General features: G+C 37.3%; 2 protein-coding genes across 3 annotated transcripts; one reads left to right on the top strand and one right to left on the bottom strand.

Moving 5' to 3' along the window:
• The first annotated feature begins 1,281 nt into the window (after positions 1-1,281).
• On the top strand, positions 1,282-5,291 carry LOC122317799 (leucine-rich repeat receptor-like serine/threonine-protein kinase SKM1). The gene is made up of 4 exons (XM_043134820.1): positions 1,282-1,498; positions 1,678-1,720; positions 1,970-4,546; positions 4,764-5,291. Exons 3-4 carry the CDS (start codon positions 1,996-1,998, stop codon positions 5,135-5,137), a joined length of 2,925 nt encoding a protein of 974 aa, XP_042990754.1. The 5' UTR covers positions 1,282-1,498; positions 1,678-1,720; positions 1,970-1,995; the 3' UTR covers positions 5,138-5,291.
• Positions 5,292-7,951: 2,660 nt separating this feature from the next.
• On the bottom strand, positions 7,952-16,431 carry LOC122318977 (homeobox-leucine zipper protein ATHB-15-like). Of its 2 annotated transcripts, none has more exons than XM_043136799.1 (19): positions 15,987-16,431; positions 15,644-15,875; positions 14,937-15,096; positions 14,479-14,579; positions 14,286-14,376; positions 13,572-13,667; positions 13,376-13,489; positions 13,199-13,282; positions 12,944-13,099; positions 12,777-12,851; positions 12,461-12,570; positions 12,185-12,377; positions 11,418-11,603; positions 11,159-11,239; positions 10,652-10,786; positions 10,214-10,539; positions 9,611-9,707; positions 8,935-9,084; positions 7,952-8,383 (listed from the first exon to the last, which is right to left on the bottom strand). In XM_043136799.1, the coding sequence occupies exons 2-19, from the start codon at positions 15,859-15,861 to the stop codon at positions 8,237-8,239; spliced, it is 2,520 nt and encodes an 839-aa protein (XP_042992733.1). In that variant the 5' UTR covers positions 15,862-15,875; positions 15,987-16,431; the 3' UTR covers positions 7,952-8,236. The 2 variants fall into 2 exon arrangements, with proteins under 2 accessions (XP_042992733.1, XP_042992734.1); XM_043136800.1 differs by having other exon boundaries at positions 15,644-15,870.
• Positions 16,432-23,810: the final 7,379 nt, after the last annotated feature.

Here is a 23,810-nt window from a genome sequence, read left to right as displayed (position 1 = left end):
TTAATAATGGTAAAGCTAAAAAAGCTTATATATAAGGCACCACATACGTACGTACGCCATTAGTACTACAACGTCGACCATCATGAGCTATATATATATATGAGTTTTACTACATATATATATATATATATATATAAGTTTTGCTATATATATAGAAAAATTTAATTACAAGCATAATTATGTATTAATATGTACATCAATATAATGTGATTAGTCAAAAAGTAGATTTTATTAAAAACAGTAATAATTTAAATTTTAAATATAAAAAAATCAGTATTAATACATAAATTAACATGCGATTTTACTTTTATGTAGCAAAAATCTTTATATATATTCTTCGTTCACCAAGTAAAGTACGTATATACATGATGTAGCCATTATTAATTATTACCATTGTCCGTTTAAAATTTTATTAATCGGCAGTCTTACACTACATACTTATCAAGAAGAAAAAAAATAAAAGAATTCTTCTACTCAATTAATGTGTGGTACAAGACTGGTACTGCTGAGTAAAATAATCTCTTAAATTAATGCCTGTAGATGGATTTTGCTTTTCGCTAATATTACTTCTTGTTAATCATAACGTACGTTGCATGCAGTATATCAAATTTTATCATTATATATAATATTTTTATTAAATCCAAAAAAAAAAAAATTAATAATGCTAGGCGGCTTTCCGTTGGGAATATTTGTTTTTTGAATTTTTTTATTTCGTGATTAATGAAATATTTTTAATGATGTTGTGAAGTTTTTTTTTTTTTAAATATTTAAAAGTTTTAGAAAATGCATGTAAAAAAAAACCACATAAAATTATACTAGAGGTAGCCCCAGTAATGGGAGTAGCACCACCCAAAAAAATATTTATGACAAATTATTTTCAATAAAAATATGACTTTTATGACAAATAACTTACTACAAATTAATTAAAGTATATACTAATTTATAAATATAAGCACAATGTGAAATGAAAGGCTTATAGTTTCAGTCTTTGATCAGATCCACATGCCCATAAAACTTTCCAACTTTTCAACGGTTACAGATCATCAAAATTCTTTTTACTATCCCAAGTCAGTGATCGGTACTCAAATTAAAGAGCGTTTTGGTGAATATATAATCCGACAAAATCGGAGCCTTTTTCCAAACATCTGTCCCTCGTTTACCTTTCAACTATTCGTGTTCAAACATCGATCATTAATTCTAAAGAAAGTCAAGGTGTTCTTTCGCAATTATTCCCCCCGAATCGTGCTGCTCATTAAATTCTACTACTGCTTTCACCCTCCTATTTAAGCACTCATATCTTACCCTCTCTCACCCTAGCCAGCTAGCCTAGTCTTCAATACTTCAATAACTCTCCTCCTTTCTTCCCTTTCGATCCACGTTTCTTAATTATTACAAATCTTCTGCCTTCGATATGATATCATTATAATCCCTATTCTTCTTTCCCCCCTTTGCATAAATATTATGTCCAAAAGAGTTTAAATCATACGTGCATGTGCTGGTAATTCCTCATTCTCTTTTCTTTGGTAGCGTAATATTAATTGAAGTTTTACCCGACACACACTCGCACACATATTATTTGAGATGAATTTATTGCATGTTAGTCTTCTCGATCGTGTTAATAATGCCTGAAACTATATATTTCACGTCTTCTGATTCTGCTTTTGTTGTTCATTACAGGTTTAATGGTGCTTGGTTCGATTATATGCCATGAATGTGCATGGTAAGTATTTTTATATCCCAGAATATTAGAACCAATTTTATATCGAAGATTCTTGTTAATATTTGGTTATTTTATTGTCTCCTCGCCTTTTTAACAGCCTGGGATGGTACTAGACAATAGAAATCATGATCAATATCTTCTTTGGTGGAGAGAATGCTGTTATATATATGTTATTTTAGTAACTAAGAAATTCATCTTTCTCTGTCTAAAGGTGTGATTTTTCTCTGATTTGAACCTTCTTTTACGTAGATATTACATAAACTAAGCTAGACTTGATGGCAAAGAACGGAGCTATAACAAGTCGGCCATGGACATTGTTCATGTTCTTGATGATCATCTTGTTCTTCACTCTCCCGGAGGTGTATGGCGAGGAATTGGAGACTCTCTTATCTTTCAAAGGTTCGATCAAGGATCCCTTAGGCTTTCTTTCCAACTGGAGCTCCTCTGCCAACTTTTGCAATTGGCACGGTATCGCCTGCGACAACTCTTCCCGAGTTAACTCAATCGAGCTTTCCGGAAAAAACATCTCTGGCAAACTTTCTGCCTCAATTTTCCAGTTGCATTATGTCGAAGTTCTTGATCTCTCCGACAATCAGCTCTTCGGAGAAATCCCTCGTGGTTTATTTTCTAGTGCTTCTCTTCGTTATCTCAATCTTAGTAACAATAACTTAACCGGATCGTTGCCAAGCATTTCCGGTTCCCGCCTTGAAACATTAGATCTGTCCAACAACATGCTTTCGGGTAAAATTCCAGACAACATCGGATTACTTTCGAGCCTAAGATTTCTTGATCTGGGTGGAAATTGTTTGGTGGGAAAAATTCCAAATTCCATCTCGAATATCACAAGCTTGCAAGTCTTGACTTTGGATTCCAACCAGATAGAAGGCGAAATCCCTCGTGAAATAGGCCTTATGAAGAGCTTGAAATGGATTTACATCGGCTACAACAATCTTTCGGGCGAAATTCCAGAGGAGATTGGAGACCTGGCTTCTATATATCATCTTGATCTTGTCTACAACAATCTGAGTGGACAAATTCCATCATCTCTCGGGAACCTCAGCAATCTTCAGTATCTTTTCCTCTACAATAACAAGCTCACCGGTCCTATTCCAAGATCACTTTTCGACCTCAGAAAGCTGGTCTCGCTTGATCTTAGTGACAATTCTCTTTCTGGTGAGATCCCTGAAGTTATTGTTCAGTTGCAAAACTTGGAGATTCTTCATCTTTTCTCCAATAACTTTACCGGAAAGATTCCAGCTGCTTTAACCTCTCTGCCTAGGCTCCAAGTTCTCCAACTATGGTCGAACAAGTTATCCGGCAAGATCCCTGAAGACCTAGGAAGGTGGAACAATCTCACTATGCTAGACCTTTCCTCCAATTCTCTCGTCGGAAAAATACCCAAAAGCGTGTGCAACTCGGGTCGACTTTTTAAGCTCATCCTCTTCTCGAATTCTCTCCAAGGTGAAATTCCCAAGAGTTTAAGTTCTTGCAAAAGCTTACGGCGAGTTCGTATCCAAAACAACCGTCTCTCCGGTGAATTATCTTCTGAATTCACAAAACTGCCGCTAGTATACTTCTTGGATATCTCAGGAAACAATCTTTCCGGCAGGATCGACGGGGAAAGGTGGGATATGCCGTCACTGGAAATGCTGAATTTGGCGAAAAACAAGCTTTTCGGGGAGTTGCCGGGTTCATTCGGTAGTGACAAGCTCCAGAACTTGGACTTATCGGAAAACCGGTTTTCAGGTGAGATCCCCCAAAGCTTTGGAAGATTATCAGAGCTAAGGCTACTAGAGCTAAGTGAAAACATGCTCTCTGGTAATATTCCAGAAGAATTGTCTTCATGCAAAAAGCTTGTGAGTTTAGACCTCAGTCACAATCAGCTAAGTGGCCAAATTCCAGTCGATCTCGCTGAACTGCCAGCTCTCAGCCTGCTTGATTTGTCTGCAAACCATTTGTCTGGAAAAATTCCACCAAATTTAGGAAGAGTTGAATCCCTTGTGGAAGTGAATATCTCTCAAAATCGCTTTCATGGAAGCTTACCGTCCACCGGAGCCTTTCTTGTCATAAATGCCAGCGCGGTTGCTGGCAACGATCTTTGTGGAGGCGATACGTCCAGCGGTTTACCGCCATGCAAAGGCCTAAAAAGTCCCATGTGGTGGTATGTTCTCGCTTGCTTTTTAGCTGCGTTGGCAATCTTTGCTCTTGCTACTCTTGTCACTGTTTTCATTCGGCGACGAAAGGAATTGGAGTTGAAAAGAGTTGAAAACGAAGATGGAATGTGGGAAATGCAGTTCTTTGACTCCAAGGCGTCAAGATCCATAACAATTGACGATATCTTGTCATCGACGAAACAAGAAAATGCCATTATGAGTGGGAGGAAAGAGATTTCATACAGGGGGAAGTCTTTCATGAACAACATGCAGTTCGTCGTGAAGGAAATCAATGATGCCAATTTAATTCAACCGGGTTTTTGGTCTTTTATCGCTAATTTCGGTAAGCTATGGCATCCAAACATCATAAGGTTGATCGGAGTATGCCGGTCCCAAAAGGGTGGGTTTTTGGTTTACGAGTACGTGGAAGGGAAAATTTTGAGTGAGATTCTTCGTGACTTGAGTTGGGAGAAACGACGTAAAATTGCCATTGGGCTTGCGAGAGCGCTACAGTTTTTGCATGGCAACGGTTCGCCGAGTGTTCTGGTCGGTCTCCTGTCGCCGGAGAAAGTTCTGGTCGACGGGAAAGATGAAGCTCGCCTGAGTTTGGGCCTCCCTGGATTGGTTTGTACGGACACCAAATCCTTCGTTTCTCCCGCCTACGTAGCCCCAGGTACGTGTCTAATTTATCCTTTACAATAACCGTTAATTACTTACAAGGATATTTATTAATAATGAGAAATGAGTTGCATAAACTTTAAATAGATAATTAAATTCAAAGTGTAAAAAAAGTCCTTGTCAAGGTGTATGGGCTTAGCAGGCACTCACCATGCTTATACCTAAGCCTATGGAAGGTAATGACTAGAGTTTTAATTTTCTTTTGACTGCAGAAACCAGACAGATAAAAGACATCTCAGAGCAGAGTGATATCTATGGATTTGGTCTCATCTTGATCGAACTGCTGACGGGAAAAAGCCCCGCCGACCGGGATTTTGGCGTTCATGAGAATGTGGTGGAGTGGGCCAGGTATTGCTACTCTGACTGTCATCTCGATGCTTGGATCGATGGGATGATAAGGCCAGATATTGCAAGGAATAATGAGAAGGAGATCGTCGAAACCATGATCCTAGCCCTCCACTGTTCCGCCACTGACCCCATGGCTAGACCATGCGCGAGCGATGTCTTGAAAACCCTGCAGGAGTCTGTTTTTACACCGAGGTCTTGCGTTTCTGCCCTAAACCTTTCGTTAACTTATAATAAATAGATTTTCAGATTTGGCCCGGCCCTACGATTTTTATTTGTTTTCCTTTTTAACAAATAATTAGGAGCTTTTGTTGATTTCTCATGCAATATATGTACATGATGTGGACTTGAAATATGGATATTACTGCTGAAATGCTTTTGTTAATTATGCCTAATGGTATGTTTGAGCACATACTATTCATCAGTAGTACTGTAATTTATAAACAACATGTAGATCTTAACAAACTAAATGCCATTATAATATGAATTAATACAGCCTTTTATGCACGTTTTAAAACCCAAAATCACCATGATTTGTGTTCTTTTTCCATTGAAAAACAAAAAGAAAAGAAGTACGATAAGCTACTTCAAAACATACTTCCTTACAACAGCACAGTCAATTTGCAGGGCACCAGTATTCGAGGGGTTGATAGTATTGTCTGTCCCGTACTTTTCGGGCAGTCTTTTGCCAAGTAACACACAAGCACAAAGCTGCATGTAAAAGTTTTTTCACGCAGTGATAGAATCATGGCTGCCGCTATATATATGTATGCATTAGGCTCACATCTCAAAGACTCAAAAGTTTATACCTTTTGTTGTCAATGGCTTACTTTAGAATTTCATCTCGTATTGATGTAGTACTACTCGATCTATATTACTTTTCATAGTACATTAGTATGAATTAATATCTCGTCAATGGGGAAATAATTAAGAAACTGATTAATTAATAATTCCTTGATGAGTACTTAAAGATATATGTAATTGTAAAATTGTAAACCCATAACATAATTTGATTTGATATAAAAAGGCCGGAAGGATGTTTAAGTTCTGACAACTGAAAAAATGTGGGGTGAAGTGATAGTTATCAACACAAAATGAAGAAATTAAGATCCTCGACAAAGAATATTCAATCACTAATCAAGAGCAGTTTAAGCATATGATATAAATAATAAGATGACATTACAAAGAGCAAACCAGCCTGGTTTTGCCGTCAAGTCCTGTGCATAGACTTGATATTTGAAATGGCTTGCTGTCAAAAGCCTTAAGATTTTTAATCATATTTCTTGGAGACCATGCAAATGGCTCTTCCACTCCATCTTTTTTACTCAAGAAAGCTACAATTTCCCCTCCTTTTGTTTTACTTTTTTAGATCATATAACAAAAGTTTGTCATGTCTGTTAATTTGTTTCATCCAAGACAACTAATTGCAGCTTGTGTTTCGATTTTTAAAGTCATCATTATTGCATGCAGTAACGATCCAGCTACATTGATTTTTTTTTTTTTTTTTTTGGGGGCGGGGGGGAGGGTGGGTAAGCATGCATGCATGCTTCAGACACCTTAGATAAATTGAGATGGAAAAAGGAATATAATAAAGTACTAGTCTAACACGCTTGAAGTGGCCTTATGTATCCACGTACAAAACTCTAAAAAATGACTTCTCAACTCACTGTATTAACATAGCCATTGATGAACTTACGGAGAGGTATTGTAAGTACGTAACTTTAGTATGTCGAGTTACTGTTTCCACCCCCCTCCCCCCCCCGCAGGAGGGGAATGCCACTCATGATCGTACATTAAACGGATTCAGCTGTTGTATTATCAAATTGAGATAGGGCCTAACTTGTTTCCAGAAACAGAGAAAGTGGGTTGAGATGGTTAAGTAATCATGTACAAATAATTAGACTAGATAATCGGACGAGAGGATTAATGCAACTTATGTGGACATAAATGGGTAAGTTCCAAATCACTAGAAATGACACTGGATTCGGATATAATTACTTAAGAAGTGGGTGGTGACTAGAATTGAAAAGTGGAACTTAGGCGGATCGAGTAGAATCTAGATAGAAACAATTGATGGCTGGCTTATATAAGTGCTGTAAATGAAACATCGCTCTCAACATATTATCTGTTAAAAAGCCTGACAAGGTCGACTGTTAAGAAATAAAATCTTGCATATAAAATCTTACTATTTAAATTGTTTTATCATTTATGTATCATCTTGGGAATAGAATAACTTGACCGTTCAGACGTCGACTTGGTGATTCAAGTTCAAAGACACAGAAAGTATATCTTTACTCTATGGTGCAACTAGCGACATGATGCCAATTATCACTCTTCGGTGTCTGATTCATCATGTGAGGAATAGACCTAGGTTCAACTATCAAGGATTGGAAATTTTTGGAAGTATTGGCCATTGGCAAAAACAGTAAGATCGGAAACTTTTGTCTGAGAGAGTTGGCACAATTTCGCATAAAATGGCGCTCTCCACCGTCAACAATCTTTTATTTTTCTTGGTGTAACTTCGGCCTGTTCTAAGCATGTAGAGAACTCCTATAGACTTTGCCCTCCATCTGATTTAATAAGCCTCTTTTTTCTCAGCCCCCATATTAATTTCCTTTCCAAAAAAATGCACATAAACCAGAAGCAATACGCAGCTCATCAAAGGAAGGCAAATCAGTTTTATATACAGTGGTTCCTTGGGTCCCGAGTTTGCAATTGACAAAAGAGGCTTACATATTGTGAATTTTAAGATGCAGATACAAGGCATTAACAGCTCCTAAGTAGGCTGTGCACAACTTTGATTGGGGGGCAAAGCAGGTGATGATTCTTAAACAATCAACAAAAAGGATGAGTGGGGAAAAAAAAAGAGCAATGTTACATACAGTCATGAAATTGCAAACGTCGCGCAATCGCTTTGAAAAAAATAGAGTCCACGATTAAAAAGTTAGTTTTTTTTTTCATGTGGATCTCATATTAATTTATTTTTTTTCAAAACGACTGCACGCCGCTTGTACAACTACGACTGCAAATATCATTTCTCAAAAAATAATAGGACTGTGTGAAAAAATAATTTAAGGATAAATAGAAAAGGCACAACACTAGGATCCATGAATATAGCATAAAAGCAGAATATAGGAGAACCAAAAATGGTGGGGTGGACTGTGGAGGACCCCAGATGCCTTTCGGTGGAGCATGTTCATAGCAGTACAAAAAGGCATTAATCTAGGGTATCTCCATATATACCAAAAGGACAAGAGAAGATATTTGTCTTTCAATCGATCTTTTCTTTTCTTTTTTCCCTTTTTCCCCTTCATCCTAAGATGTTCTGTCCCCAAAGTTTTCAGACGAAAGACCAGTTGATGAACATGAAGCAGATACAATGAGCATTCTCTTCTTCATTCAACACCTTCCATGCCACTGCTCGCTCATAGGAAATTGGCCTCCCCATGCTAGACAAGCAAATTCCACCTTGAAGACACATAAAACCCTGCTCCCATGCACAAAGGAAAAAGAATAGAGATTAATTTACTGTTCACAAACAAAATCAAGAATTCACGTCCTCCTTTTTAGAATTTTGAGAAACTACCCATAAAAAAATAAGAATTTAAGGAAACTGTTTTTTCCCCCCTTAACATATAGTGAATATTTTTAATTTAGGTAGATTATGCGTTCCACAGTGATGCCATTATGCCAGATAGGTCCATATTATTAGTTTTCTTCAGGGTTTTCAGCCGTATGCCCGTAGTATCAGCTTTCTTCTAAATAGTTATTAATACTAATATCATTCTTTGGGGCCTTTAGCACTTTTATTTATTAATATAGGTCATTAGACTTTTTCCCTGAGAGGCCTTGTTTGATGGGATGCCATTGTCCTTGAAACTTCTGTACATATATATATGATAACATAGAGTAAATTTTTTTGCAGGTATATATGTTCATCTTTTCTTTTCTTTTGATATCATTCTTCCTTTGAGTAGGTTTTTCTGTTGGTAAAAAAAAAAAATCGAGCTTTTCTAGTGTATTTCAAAGCACTCTTACCTGCTGCATTATCTGTGGGAACTCTGAACACAAGATTTTCCTTCCATTGTCATCAAAAATCTTTTCCAGAGTAATATCTTGAAGCGCAACCAAGGTTGTCTCAAGCATGTCAAGACCAGCCTGATTTGCAAATGTAAAAGTCGGCAGTGCCTGCATAAATTACACAGAATACAATTAGTGTGCATTTCAAAACAGATAGCAATTCCCATCTATCAACCATGTGAAAGAAGAGAAATATTATTGGAAACATTATAACATATCTAGATTTCTTTTATTAGCAATAGATAACATAATAACAGAGGAAAAAGATTGAAACAACTCTTAGTTACATATCCAGAATTGATGATCAGCACAACAATAGTTCCTTAGGTCGTAGATATCAATTTCGGTACTTTCCACAAGCACATGAGCTGGTGGGAGGAGGATATTATTGTATATAATGAAAACCTCAAGGCCAAATTCTTGTGGAATTTTGCACCATCACTCTGTGAAGGTTTGCAACATGCTCACTCATAAAAAAGGCTTTAATAATTATTGAAAAGTTAATGACCTTTTGTGAAAGAAAGAGCTCAGAAATTATTCTAAAGAATATAATGCAAACCTTGAGTACAGGCAGAGTACGTAAAAGGTTTTCTGGATTCAAGTGAGAGAAAAAAAAAAAGTAGGGAAAGAATACCTTTAAAGAGCAACACATGACAGCATCTGAATGATGCCAAAGAGTTTTGAGATTGGATTCACTTCCTTCGCTTAGTAGTTCAACCCCTAGATAGCACCTGCAAAGCATATCCAAAATATAAGATACAGAGATCATTCTTTTTCCCATTATTAGTAGTGGAGCATAAGGCCATGCTAAGGGGGAACTTGTCCTAGATCCGACTCCAAATAATATTTTTCTTATAGAAATTGTTATAAAATGGTAAACAAAGCCAATCACTCTGAGGACAACAAAACAAGTCCCAGTTGAGTATAGTCAATGGCTATTTTCTTGTATGAAAAAGTCTCGGAAATACCAAATATATATCAACTTTCATCTCATTAGCCTTTCCGTATTAAATGGCAAGTCTTCAGCTTTTAAAGCAAGGGAGTAAAGGTATAGTTCTTTGAGAAATCAAAGTCTAAGTTCTTGATTTTGGATTTTAGTTATCCAAAATCAGTCTCTTTCTAGTCAATGCGACCAGAATGTATGTCCAGCGAGAGTGGTATATGCTATGTCTCTTTAATTGTTATTACAGAACTCTAAAGACATATAAATGCATGATAAAATAAATAAATGGCACACCTGTAGCTGTGACAGATCCATTGAGCAAGCGTGTGAGCTTCAGGAGTGCCCGGTGGTGACCGAAAACCAGCATGTGAACTAAAACAAGAAGGAGAGAGCGCCAGTGCCACCCTCTGTACAGATGCTATAATACTCCGGACATACTGTCGTGCCATGGCTGCTACATTGTCTTGAAGGTGGACTTCAATTGCGAACTGGAATGCTATTGTCATCACGGATTTGGTGCTCCCACAGTGGCCAGAATTTTCACCAGATGCTTTGTTTCCAGTGGGCCCAACTTCAAGAGCGGAGGCAAGATCAAGTGTGCGGTTTGGGCTGGAGGAGTCCTGGGTTATATTCAAATGATATAAAATTAAGAAGAAAATCCAGAAACTCAAACATGATAGGGGAAAGAAAACAGCAGATGGAAAGTTATGTCATATAAGATTAAACACATACAATTCCAGACTCAATAGGAATAATACGAAAACCGGAGGGTATAATTGGTGCATCGTCAGAAAAAGAGGAATCGATGGGAGCAAAGATGAGCTCGGCACAGGTCCCAGCAGCATTCTCATCCACTCCACTACAAAGCTGCAGATAAATGCAACCACATATAGTTTTAATCAGCAAATCAATGTAGTTCAGAGGTATTTGCTAAGCTAACTACTAAGTCACAATAACTTCAATCATACATGTTCAGAAGAGAATGAGGTCTAACTTCCTAGTGCTAGTGGCTGATGGATCTTATCATGAACCAATGTTCAAAGTGAGCCTTGATTCTTAACAGTAAATTGAGTTCAAAGGCTAAGATTCAGTTGTGCAGTGCCTTGTTCTAGGAGTAAAAAGAAAAGAAGAAAATTTAAAGCAGAGGCCTATTCTAGGGCTATTCTGCAGATAGTAAACAGTTTCCATATTGATGATACTCTGATAATCCCATCCACACGGAAGAAAACTATTACTTACTTGCAAGAGGAAGATGTCACCAGCCATAATCATGTCCTCTCGATAGTGGCCCATACTTTCAAGCTTAATGACCTCCATAAACTGTTTTCAAAAATCGAAGTTTTATCAAATTGGGAAGGCATTGGATAGTACCAAATCATGATGATTCACAAAAATGGCAGCAAAACAGAAAAAACAGTCACTCTTTTTTAGTGTTTGTAGGGAAAGGGGATGAAGGCTGATTATACTAGTGAGTATAGTTTGGCACTGAATCACTTGCCTCTTCATGCTCAATTGTGTGAGCCAGCGGAAGAATGACCTGATTTCCAAAACTTCCAGTTCGAACTCCTAGTAAGCTAGAAGGACCAGCCTTAATGGCAGCAGCTGAATACGCATCAATACTACTGTCTGCCCACTCTGACCGGTGTTCTCGCAGAAATCTAAGAAGTACCGCAGGAGGCACATTCTACAAGAATAGAAAGAAAGTATGACTCAAGACTAAATACAATAAATATAATTTAACTGATGTTTTAGCAGGCATGTCCTTTAAATTGACGTTGGAATTTCCTATATTTGTTAACCTGATGCAGACTAGATACTTGGTTTTTCAGGTCATTGATATGTAGGGGTTTTAACAATTATATTTGCCACTTAGCTTACCAATTGGCTTGCATATACCATTTTTCACCAAACTGCTCTACTATAGCAATATCAAAAGTGTTCAACCAGGGCCATCATGAGTTCCATTCGTGGAGAGCTTGAATCCAAATTCACATACAGCTCACACGGTGGACCCCGAGAGACATGAATCACAAAAGTAATTAAGTTCTTCATAGTTTCCCTGATATACAAAATCTTACTACTTTGTTTGACATACTTTTCACTTCTGACACAAATTGAAACTCCTGAAACCCTACTCACCAAGAAATAGATAGATTATTGTATTCTTTTTATTATTTAAGGTCATGGCGTTGTAGAAGAAAAACTTGATTTTTAATTTTGAGGTCATCAAATTCTTTGGTGTCATTGTTGATATGTTATCCTTACTTGTAATAACATGGATGCTTTTGCACATAGCACCGCATTGCTCATAGACGGAAATCCATTGGCATAAGAAATATCTCCACCCATCATCTTTGCAGGAGATGAGTTCACAAGAATGGTGACATCATCAATGCCATCACTTTCTAACATAGACCATCCCTCAACTGTAAACCCATTAACTGCTTCGTTAAACCCCCTGTACGGTAGTGTGTTAGATTCCCAAATATCAAAGTCAATCGATTATTCAGAGGAATAATTTGAAGAAAAAATTGAGTGTACTTGCTCAATCTCTGGCTAAGAGCACGTAAAGCTGCAGGTCTCCTCCCCCAACCAGTGACATTTGGTTGCTGAGAAACTTCTTGAGAGATCTGCCTCAAATGGCGCAAGGCCTAAGTGAAATGACAATGTTATTCAGAGTATGAGATAATTTGCTGTTACAGTTCTGATCCCCTCCCCCCAACGCAAAAAAATAAAAATAAAATCTTATTCAGCTGAAAAATCTCAACGTGTTGTAGTTCTAGTTCCAGTTCATTGAAACAGTAAGAGCATGTAAAATCTAAAATGATCAGATGGCTCTGAGGGGAAGAAATCTTACCGCCATCGTTGTCTTCTGAGCAAGTAGTGTTGAGGATTCGTAAAGCGGGCGCAACACTTCAGGTACACTCCAAGGCTAGTTTAAGAAAACATCAAGTCAAAACTATTATGAGTGTCATGCAAACGAATGAGTTTGCTTCAGCATACAAACCAAGAAAATCTGCGCACCTCTAAATCCATATGATCCACTATATGAATAATTGATCCACCCCCTTCACAAGGTCTAATCAGATACCCGCTGGGTAGCATTTCTGCTCTCACAAATTGTTGCACAGCTGGCATGCTCGGGCCATTCTGAGTGTTGTTAAGTGATCTTTCACAGACCTAATACACACCATACAATCATAAAATTCTTAGCAAGTTTCAGGCAGCAAGGCATGGAAAATAGATGAAAACACCATTGTTATTAAGTTTGTTGCATACCACAAGACTACCATCCTCCAAAACAGATGTGTAGCGCAGCAACCAGAAGTCACGAGCCGGTGCCAAAGTTGTAGGTGCATATAGCTAAATGAAGGCAGTGAAATCCTAAAGTTTGTTAAACAGGTCTATAATTACTACTAAATCAGAAACGACGACCGAGAAAATACTAGCAGCTACCTGCATGTAAAGCAGTTCAATGGTTCCACCATTTCCAGTGGCCAACACATTTAAGACATCCACAGCTCGGCAACCACGGAACCATGAATGCCGATCTTTGAGGATTTCAGCGACCTACATAAAACGTAGCCAGTCAAACATTCCATAAATCTCCAACCGGAAAATGTTTTTATAACAATCGATCAGGAGAACATACTCTCGAAGGTTCTAGACCAACAAGGCCACATGCACGTGCTGCCACTCCAGGGCAACCGTGAGAAATAGCAATGATTCCAATGGAATCCGGACCAGGCTGCACAGATTAAGAAAATTACATCAAGGACTAGGATTAATTCAAGTTACTTAGAAGAGTTTCAGAAACCGTCTAAATTGGTTGCATTAAGATAAAAATGTAAATCAAGTTCCATTATCTACGTGAAGAGACACAAGGAAATCATAGAAGATAAGATATCAAGATACAGGGAGTTTTAGTCTGCCAGGGAACAAATTATCCTGTTTGGATGATTTCAAAATTAGAAAGCTAGGATGAGTACTTCCTCTCTTTTTCTACACGATCGATCTTAATGTAAAAAATTAGGAGGTCGAGGAAGGAAAGATTAGGGGGAGGAAAGGTTTTGTAGATTTATTAGAACTCATGAATACTTTGAAAGCCTATATCTTTTCAAATTATAGACCATCGTGTAGAAGAAAATAAAGCAAGTAGCACTTGATTGCATTCCATAAGAAGACAACAAAAAAAAGGAGTAGAGAGGGGGTAAAGAGGGGGAAAATTTAAAGAATAGACGATTTGTATATGCAAGACGTTGCTTAGAGGGTCATCAAGGGTTCTGTTAATTTACCATAGACTATGACAAAAATTAGCTGGAATAGGTTCAACGCTCTGAATAATGATAGGAAAGAGAACACTTACCTTCATCCCAGGCATTTGGACCCACTCTACAGCAGTTCCGGTGGCCTTTGAAAGAAACTCTGTTAAAGTCTCCTCTGCAAGGGACATGAGTCTAGACAACATACACAAAAATCTCATAAGCCACAGGAACAAGAGAAAGTTGTAGAGCAGAAGAACAGGAATTCACGCAACAAGAAGCAGCATTCCCACTAACCCTGCAGGGCTTGCATCCCTTGGTGGATGCTGAGAAGTCAAATGGTGTTGACCACTGGTCACCACCGACTCACAACTCGTGTCTGTGGTGGCGAGGGTCGCCTGCAAATTAAAGCACAGAAACGTAACTCAAAAATCAAAATGGGAATATAAATGATGGTGTAAGTTGCTCAATTGAACACAAAACTCTCAGCGTTCTTCAGCTGCTGGGAAAACTTCGTAACAATAGACAAAAGAAATTTTTATGAAAAAATATATATATTTCTTTCACATTAATAGAATCTCTGAAACTATAAGATTCAGCCTCGGTTAAGTGGTTAATTTCATTTCCTTGTGAGCCAAAACGAGAAGGACTTTAAACATTAAAATTGGTTTTTTCACTCTTCCTTCATTTTCTAACCAAAAAAGCAACCAAACAGACGGCAAACGATCGTAAGTGGATGATCTAGAATTCCCTACATTTTGTGTATGTTGGCGGAAATAACTGTTCTCGTACACGAGCTGTGACACCTGCTTCTGCAAACGATCATTTTCCTCCATCAGAAGTTTATTCATTGCAGACAACTTCCTATTCACAGCTTGTAGGCGTGACGCCTCTTTTCGCTGCTTCTCTCTACATCTGTGCCAGTAGAGAAACATATAAAACATAGGTCAGCCCGTAAATTCACTCCCTCACTAAAAAATTGATTACTTATTATAGCTGCAACTTAGAAGAACCCCCCCCCCCCCCCCCCCCCCCCCCCAAAAAAAAAAAAAAAAAAAAAGAAACCTCAACACATCCAGTGCATATTGCCCACCTCAGATTGAGAAAGAATTACGATAGTTCAGGGTGAATCCAAATAAAACACAGGAACACAAGTAAAGTTGAAAACATGATTTCCATTAGGTGCTTGAGTGCTTCCAATTTCTAACAACCAAACAAAAGTCCTTTTTGACACAAATAAACTAATTTTCTGATTCGGAGTTAATTTTGCATCTCATAGCAATACAGATATTGCAGAAGAACATAACGAAGCAGCGCATCCCCAGTTTTCCTATATATTTGTACTTATCTCCCATGTCCTTTGCTAGATGTAAAAAGCTTTGTGGAACCATCCAAAATTCAGATATCAACACCAACAATCCGTTGCAATTCTGAACACTGCAAGTACTCGAAAGTAAAATACCTTCGGTTTTGGAACCAAACTTTGATCTGCTTGGGCTCGATGTTGGAGAGAATTGGACATTCCCGTATAAGCTGTTGACGGCGTATGGAGCTGGGTTTGGGGCAGTCGTGGTAGAGCCTTTCGAGCGCCTCTACTTGCTCAGGCGTGTACCGAACATACTTGCCGTTATCCAACCCGTCTTTATTGCCATCTTTGCAGGCTGAACTCACCGCCATCATCCCCGGCCACTTCACTTTCACCGACAAAGAAAGAAAGAACAAATCAGAATACAAAACTACTAGAGAAGAAAAGAAAAAAGAAAGTTCAGATCTTTAAGATAATACAGCGCAAAGAATAGGCTTACCGTCTGCGATTTCGCTTACGAGAATAAGCGAGAAAAGCGAAGGGATCAAGACAAGGTTTGTGGAGCCATGGAGGTTATAGTACTGAAGAGACAGACCTGGCACCAGTTCAGGAGTTTGTGCTTTCGTATGTTTTTATCAGAGAAAAGAAAAAGAGTAGTGGGCAGTATATTTCGAGTTTTAGGACTTATAGGAGCAGGAATATTGGGATTTGGGAATCTTACAGGAGAAACCCCAAATACCAGACAGAAATGAAATAAATCAGAGAGATCATTTTTCCTGTTTCGTTTTCACATCAATCTTTGCTCCGCATTCTCTTGCTGTTCAGCGTTTGCCTGTTGCTTTTGCTGCCGCTGTTTCCTTTCAAACTCCTTTGTTTGTTTCGCACTGTCCAACACACTTAAAATCTCCACCCCCTCGGCCTCCCCCCCTTCTCTCTCTCTCTCTCTCTCTCTCTCTCTCTCTGTGCAGTGTGTAATGTGTGACTTGTGATTGAATAAAGCAATTATACGATCCAAACTCCAACTTTGCAGCGCGTGCGTTATGGGAGCATGTTTAGACGGCAACGCCCCCTCCACTTCGGCTGATCTTTTTTCTTATCCTTCTCTTTCCTTGAGTAGCTAGGCTAGTATCAATTCTTCCATTCACAATAATTCTCCAAATATACAATCGGGTTAATGAGATTAATTCGTTATTAATTATCAATTATCAAGCCCAATTTAGTATATAATTTATTATTAATTATTTTAGGAATGAGATTTTTGTCACACCCCTCTTAATGCAAGCATTGATCAAAAGAAGGTTTCTTTTTTTTTCTTTTTTTCTTTTTTTCAAAGGCAAATTCATGTGAAACGCCCAATAATTATTCCAATCCATTTAAAGGCAAAGGGACAGTATATTCATGTATTTTAAATTTATGGTGTGCATTTTTTCTTCTTATAGATCAATATATATATATACCCTATCTGATCATGACATGCATCGGGCCATTATTGTTCAAACATCAGATCAACTAAATGAAAATAATAAGTCTACACTCCTATTCACTTGATCAAGGTTCAAAACGACATGATCTTCAGTTGAAAGAATATTTAAGCACTCCATATATATATGTTTTGTCAAAAATATCTTACCAAACTTGTCACCAACGTTAACTAACTTCAAGACATTTCGAATCTGCTAATTAATTTATTCAATATAAATAATACTATCAATTTTAATTATTTATAAAACAAATGTTGATATAGTAAATTATAAGTAAGTCCAAGGAAATTATTTAATATTAAAGAGTATTTACTTGCATTTATCTTACTTTTAAAGATAGGGTTTTAGCATTTATGGTGCTGCTGTTTAGGATATATATATACATTTTTTTTTCTTTTATTGGAAGATTTGGAGAGGGGTATCGAATCCAAGACCTCTTTTTGGAGGCTTGGTCTCATGCCATCTAAGCCACAAACTTTTGATAGGATATATACAAGTTAAGAGGTATGTACTCGATCCATGCATATATAGTAATGTTCTTCTATAAATAGCATATAACTTAGATGATCAGCATGATCAAAGGAAGTCGTTTTTGTGCCAAATAGTCACCCGGGGTACTCCTAGCTAGGTAAAATAAAAGTCGGCATACCCAACTTTCATAAGCCTAATTATAACTCATATTCAAGACCATGGCAAAGAGTTACATGACCTTTCAAACAAGTTTGGAAGATGGATCGATGCATGATGGATCTTATCATCAACCAATGTTCAAATTAGAAACCAAAAGTAAAATAAAAATTCCAAACCCTCCCTTCGAGTTTTCTTCAAAATTGGGCACCATGAAAAGGAAAGTGCAAATAATTGGTTAAAAAAACGTAGAAAATGGCAGACCAACTTAGGTGGGACTTTTGATTCTTGGGGGTGGCATCCGCATCCAAAGATAGATCCCCCCCAGAATAAACGTTTAAAATCTTGAAAATTTTATATTTGTTTGTTTTTGGGCAAACCCAATTGGTTTAGTCAGAAATGGCCAATGAAAATGACGTGATTTGGGGTTAAAAGATAAGGTGGGTAGAGAAGAAGGTGGGAACATCATTGGCCTAACTCAAAAGAAAAAGGCTATGTATTATGTGTGTAGTGTATTTTGTTTATAAACAAAAGATGTCAACAGCGGTGGCAAAAGGATCTGGGCTGGTAAAAGAGGTAACATTCCCCGCCACTCACGGCAGTACCATAGAATTTATAAAAGAGTAAACAAAAAAGATACCATCTTTGCATATAGTTGTGTTGTGTTGTGTTGTGTTGGTGAGGGTTTAAGCTGGTAAGAGAATGACAGTTGTCGTATCCTTATGTGTAGCGTGAGGTAAACGCCACCACCAGCAGACCATATCTTCGAGGATGGACCCATATTCTCTAATTGTAGACCCCACCTCTCACGCGTGAGGTTAATCCTCTACTTTACAATTTCGCTCCTCAGTAATATCTCCACCACCTTCAACCTTTTTTTATATATTCCACTTTCTAATTTTATTATTGCATTCTTGCCTCGTAAAAAAAAACAAGTATTAATTGTGCAATTAATTTTATTTTTAATATATCATATCTTTTGTAATGGATGAGATTACGGGTTTTTTTGGGGATATATTTAAAACTTATATTTTGAAAACTGAAGAGTTATGACAATAAGACTACACATATTTGAGACTACACATCTTTGACTAAAATTACGGGCTTATAAAGAAAAAAAAAAGACAAATATCTTATAAACATTTAAGAAAAATTAAAATATAGAAGACAAAATAACATTTTACATGTAACTTTGTCCTGATCAGAATTTGGAATGAAACCTATTTCTTTGTTTGAGAATATATTGTTTTACCAAATCTGGTTGAATCGACTTTACGACGTTTTGTACAGTCCAATTAAATTGATGCGACTGATTATTCTTTTATTTATTTTCACTTTTTGTTTAAGACTGTTTTATTATTCTCAATTCAGAAAGCATATACGGAGGGGGGGGGACCAATAAGGTGGTTCGGCGGAACATGGGTGAATGTAGATGGGGACCACTAGAGGAGGAACGCGTGGCATTATCTTTCGGCGTGTCAGAGAGTACCCGCACCGGACCGGACATTCCCTCCACGCCTTTGGAAAGCGTGAACTTGTGGCTTCGTCAACGTTACGCACTTTTTCACCTCTCTCTGTCTCTCTCTCTCTCTCTCATCCTTTCCTGTGTGCAACCGACGCGCCCTTATTCATTTGTCCTTTTGCCCCCAGTGTCCTTTTTCCCTCCGCCTATTCCAATAACCCATCTTTCACTCTATTATTCCCCCGTTTCTTCGTGCTCTATCATCAACGATAATGTCGTGTCATTTAATTAATTCATTTAATATAATAATTTTATAATTAAAATATTTATTGTAAAAAAAATAGTTATTATTAAAAGATAAAAACTTTCATTAATTAATCTAATAATTAATAAATAATTCAAATTCGGAAAATAAAACGAGTAGGTAGTATAATGATAAATTTTCACCTTATGTGGTCACGGGGATAATGTATATCTACAAATCCCATAGAGAAACAGATGCTGATGCATGAGCTCCGGAATGTGTACACGTTCTAGTCGTGGACTCGAGAAGGGCACGCCAGCGACCAAAAGTGAAATTCTACTTTACCCCTACATCGCCAAGCACAAGTTAATGTGGGGGAGTCTATAAAAAAAGGTTGCCGGCGAGCGTGGGCCGACAAGGAAATAGGGAGGGGTCCCACAAGCGGCGAGGTAATAGAGAACGGGCCCACATAAGCCATTAGCTGGGGTGTTCATCATTTGGTACGGTCACCTCATATTATGAGCTGTCGTTTATTATTTATTCAAATCAGAATATTCGGCGGCGGCACTGTGTGATGTGTGACGCAAACGCAAAATCTCTCTCGTTTTTATTTATTTTTTAACTGAACATGCGTGCCTGACGTGGCAGTTTGAAACTTGATAGGTTTACGCGCCTGCTTCAGGAGCGTGACTAAACGTGAGGCTCGTTACTAAAGTAGAAATGGACCTGATCTCGTAACCAGGCCCAAAAGGTATTAAGAGACTGAGTATAGTTACAAATAGGCCACAAGCCCATCTTAAATTTAGTTAATAATGGCTTGTTTTGATCTTGTTGTTGGGCCAAAAGCTCGACCATTTTTACTAAAATTGCCACTGCTTTTGTATCTCCAACAGTTATTGGTCATCTTCGTTCTTTTCATATCTACACTACAAGTCGTTTTGGTATAACAAAATCAGTGGCAGGCCTAAGGCTGGGGGAAAGAGCCCGGCCCAAGCTGAGTCGATTCTTCATGGACGGATGCTTTGTCAATTAAACCCTCGTGAATATTTGCTTAAGATTTAAAACCCGCCCAACGCATACAAAAATTCCCATACTTTTTTCATGTGAGTAATACTTCTACTGGTGCATTTTTAAGTGATTTTTTAAAATCAGTAATTTCTATTGAAAATTAATTAAAATTAGTTTTATATATAAATACAATATAATCATCTAATATATTACATTTTCCATTAATATGTAGATTTTCCATTATAATCAACAGCAATTTGAATAGGAATGAGATGGAATAAATTAACAGAACCACTTCTGAGGGTCGGGCTATTCTTCTTTGTTTAACAGCCTTCCGCTTATATGCTGCCACTTCAGACATTATACTAAATTTTAAATACACTCGTTTACATGAGAACAAAATGGGAAACAAAAGGAAATCCAACCACTCGCGATAGAAAAATCAATCTGTGCTTCCGAGTTTCACTCTGTCTCTTTCTCTCTCATTTGCACTCTCTCTCTCTCTCTCTCTCTCTCTCTCTCTGCAGTTGCCGCCATCCTCCTCGTTGTCCAACATCGAGTTAGCCTTGCTGGTAAGTCTTTATCAGTTATCTTCCCCTCTCTTCATCCATCCCTCTCTTGCACTCTCCTATACGATTTTCATTTGTCATTGGACCCCTCAAACCACCTCCCTCCATTATAGGTTTCCCGTCAATGCTAGTAACTCTCTCTCTCTCTCTCTCATGCCTTCACACTATCGTCGCCAAGCAACTCCATTGAGACAATGTAGCAACTTGTCGCACCGCAAGGCCAACCGCCACCTCCTATGCATTCAGTCTTAATCCCCCGATATGCCTATCTCCTCTCTAGAGAGCTTCGGCCCCCTCTCGCGACGGTGGCAAGAAGGATATGATGTCTCCTATTGGGTGATGAAGCATAAATCTTCTCATTCCAAGAAACCCAAAAAAATAAAATATGATAGCAAAGGGTGATTAAGCATAAATTTTACCCATATCGATCTATTGAAGTTTTTGTCTAAAATTTTAGGATTTAAAATGTAAAAGAAGCTGTGGGTGGGTGACAAAAAATTTTGGGGAGAAAGATATTCGTGGAGGGCGACGGAACTTGGGTGAGATGGTATTGTTTGGCTATGGCAAAGATTTTATTTTATTTTTTCTCTGATTTCGTGCGGCAACAGTCTCGGTTTTGTATGGCCGCTATCTAGTTTTTTCCAAAATAAAAGAGATGGAGGATCTGGTTCTCCTCCACGAACAATGAAATCAAACTGAAAGAACTTATATAGAGATCGAGGGAATGAAGAAGGGATGGTTTTTGTGCGAGAGGTTGGCGAAGGTTCACAATTTTGGATCGGCTGACATGTGGTCACATAGTAATTAAGTTGTGAAGCCTACGTAAATCAACTATTTGAAGGTGTTATTTGAGAAATCTTGGACCGACCGATTGGAAGACAAACTCAGAAGCAGCGACTCTTGAATGCATTGCCAAGGCAGTAATGGATGAATCCCGCGTGTCTTGCTATTTGCTAACAGGGACAGAATCGCAGGTGCTTCGCCCATAACTCACCTGACCATGGGGCACGTGCTCTCACGTTATGTAGCCAAAATAAAATAAAAAGACCAACGTATCTTATCTATTACTCCGCCGGCCGAAGCGTCCTGGTAAAGATAAGCTACACTAGATTCTCGCCACGTGGCATGACCACCGTCAGTTTTAGTTTTTTGACACGAAGTGAAGCACTCACATGGGTCGCTGACACCACCCCTACCTTATCACGTGCAACTGTACAAATTGGGCCCATTCGTGTAAACAAAATTTTTTAAAAATTTATAGTATTAAAAAAAAAAACCAAAAGATAATTAATAATAATACGGGACCTCTTAAAAATTAAAAACCCCCACGCCAAGCAACGTCCCAGCCAGGTACCCTCTCTTTTACAGGCTTTCCTTTTAATTCAAGGAAAAAGCTGAATTTTTTTGTTTTTTTATTTTTTTATTTTTGACAAAAAAAAAAATTACCGTAGTAATATGTAGGTACTATAACACCTCGAACTTTGTTACTTATAAGTCCATATACTATATACTACATAATTTTTTATTTTTTTTATTTTTTAAATTTATATTTTAAATTTTATTTAATTTTATTCTTTTTAAAATAATAAAATTCTTCTATTAATTATTTATATATTATATATTTAATAAGAAAAAAAATTGAAAAAATAATAAAAAAAATAGTGTGTGGTATGCGAGACTTACGAGTGAATTTTTCTAACACCTCATCCGTTTACGGAAGAAGACTCGTATTGGGATTGTTGCCATCAAACCTCCATTTTCTGCCCTTCTCGATGTCTGCCACGTGCTGACAGGCTTTCACACATGCAACTGCCCTGACATGGGTATTGACTTTCACTTTTTTAAAGGCTAAAATGGTCAGAAAAATGCAAATTTGCAAGAGAATAATAATATAGATGCTATTTGTTTTCAAAATTATGTTTCTAAATGTAATTACAATCTAATTAAATTGATAGCAGACTACTTCGTACTCCGACGTGGCAAGTGTGTATAAAAAAAAAAAGAAAAAAAAAAGGCGAATTAGTAGGGTCCGAGGAGAAGGGGGCGGTGTATGGGGGAACACGTGGGTAGGATGCCGACCGGAATCTCTATTTCTCTACAAGTGAGCTGTACTCATCGTGCTAGCAAATGGTAAGTAAATATCAGAGGGCTTATAAATATTATATTAAATTTAATATTAAGTAAATATTATAAAAAAAGAAAAAAATCTTATTATAAATACAATTATATATTAATATATATACAAATCTAACGTATTTGATCGAAAAGTAAATTATATTAAAAATAATATTAATTTAAATTTTAAATATAAAAGAATCAATATCGTTATATAAATTAATACGTGATTTTATTTGTATATAATAAAATTTTAAGAAAAATATATTTTAATAATTTTTTAATCTAATATATTATTTATAAATAAAATATATACAGATTGGCATAAGATCCATACTTCGTATTAATTAATTGTACCATCCTATTTGTAAACGAAAATAAAGTATCAGCTGGGTAATAATCAGCCTCATACACGTGCGGTAGAGTTTTACGGTTCGGACAATACGATATTAGAGACACATGCAAACAAACAAATAAACGAGAAAACATTATTAACTGATTTGAACATTTCAACCGTTTTGATCGGTTCACAAGGAAACATTTCGGTTTTTTGAATTTCATTGTTCGTATTTTTTACTGTCTATTTCATAATTCGTTGCCATAAAGCATGCATTTACATACCTGACCTTCAAAAAAAAAAAAACAGCTGTCGCTTTTAGTACAAAAGGAGGGGAATTCCCTTCAGTTCTGACTGACTGACCAGTCCTGTCCACACGGTACGCAGCTCATTCTTGTTTATTTATCAATTAATTAATATTCCCCAAGCTATGAGCAGCTAATTACGTTTCCGACAAATCATAATGCGCCACGTCAAGTT

The sequence above is a fragment of the Carya illinoinensis genome, chromosome 8 (genome assembly GCF_018687715.1).
Source record: "Carya illinoinensis cultivar Pawnee chromosome 8, C.illinoinensisPawnee_v1, whole genome shotgun sequence".
In the NCBI taxonomy this organism is placed as follows: Eukaryota; Viridiplantae; Streptophyta; class Magnoliopsida; order Fagales; family Juglandaceae; genus Carya; species Carya illinoinensis.
The sequence above is the reverse complement of the archived record's forward strand: the minus strand, read 5'-3'. Positions and strand labels throughout refer to the sequence as shown.

Excerpts from the sequence above, each read along its gene's own strand:
- LOC122317799 (XM_043134820.1), top strand. The coding sequence starts at position 1,996 with ATGGCAAAGAACGGAGCTATAACAAGTCGGCCATGGACATTGTTCATG. Across the intron at positions 4,547-4,763 it reads TCCCGCCTACGTAGCCCCAG|AAACCAGACAGATAAAAGAC; the intron begins GTACGTGTCTAA and ends TTTTGACTGCAG.
- LOC122318977 (XM_043136799.1), bottom strand. The coding sequence starts at position 15,861 with ATGATGGCGGTGAGTTCAGCCTGCAAAGATGGCAATAAAGACGGGTTG. Across the intron at positions 10,787-11,158 it reads GTGACATCTTCCTCTTGCAA|CTTTGTAGTGGAGTGGATGA; the intron begins GTAAGTAATAGT and ends ATTTATCTGCAG. Across the intron at positions 10,540-10,651 it reads TTCCTATTGAGTCTGGAATT|GACTCCTCCAGCCCAAACCG; the intron begins GTATGTGTTTAA and ends AATATAACCCAG.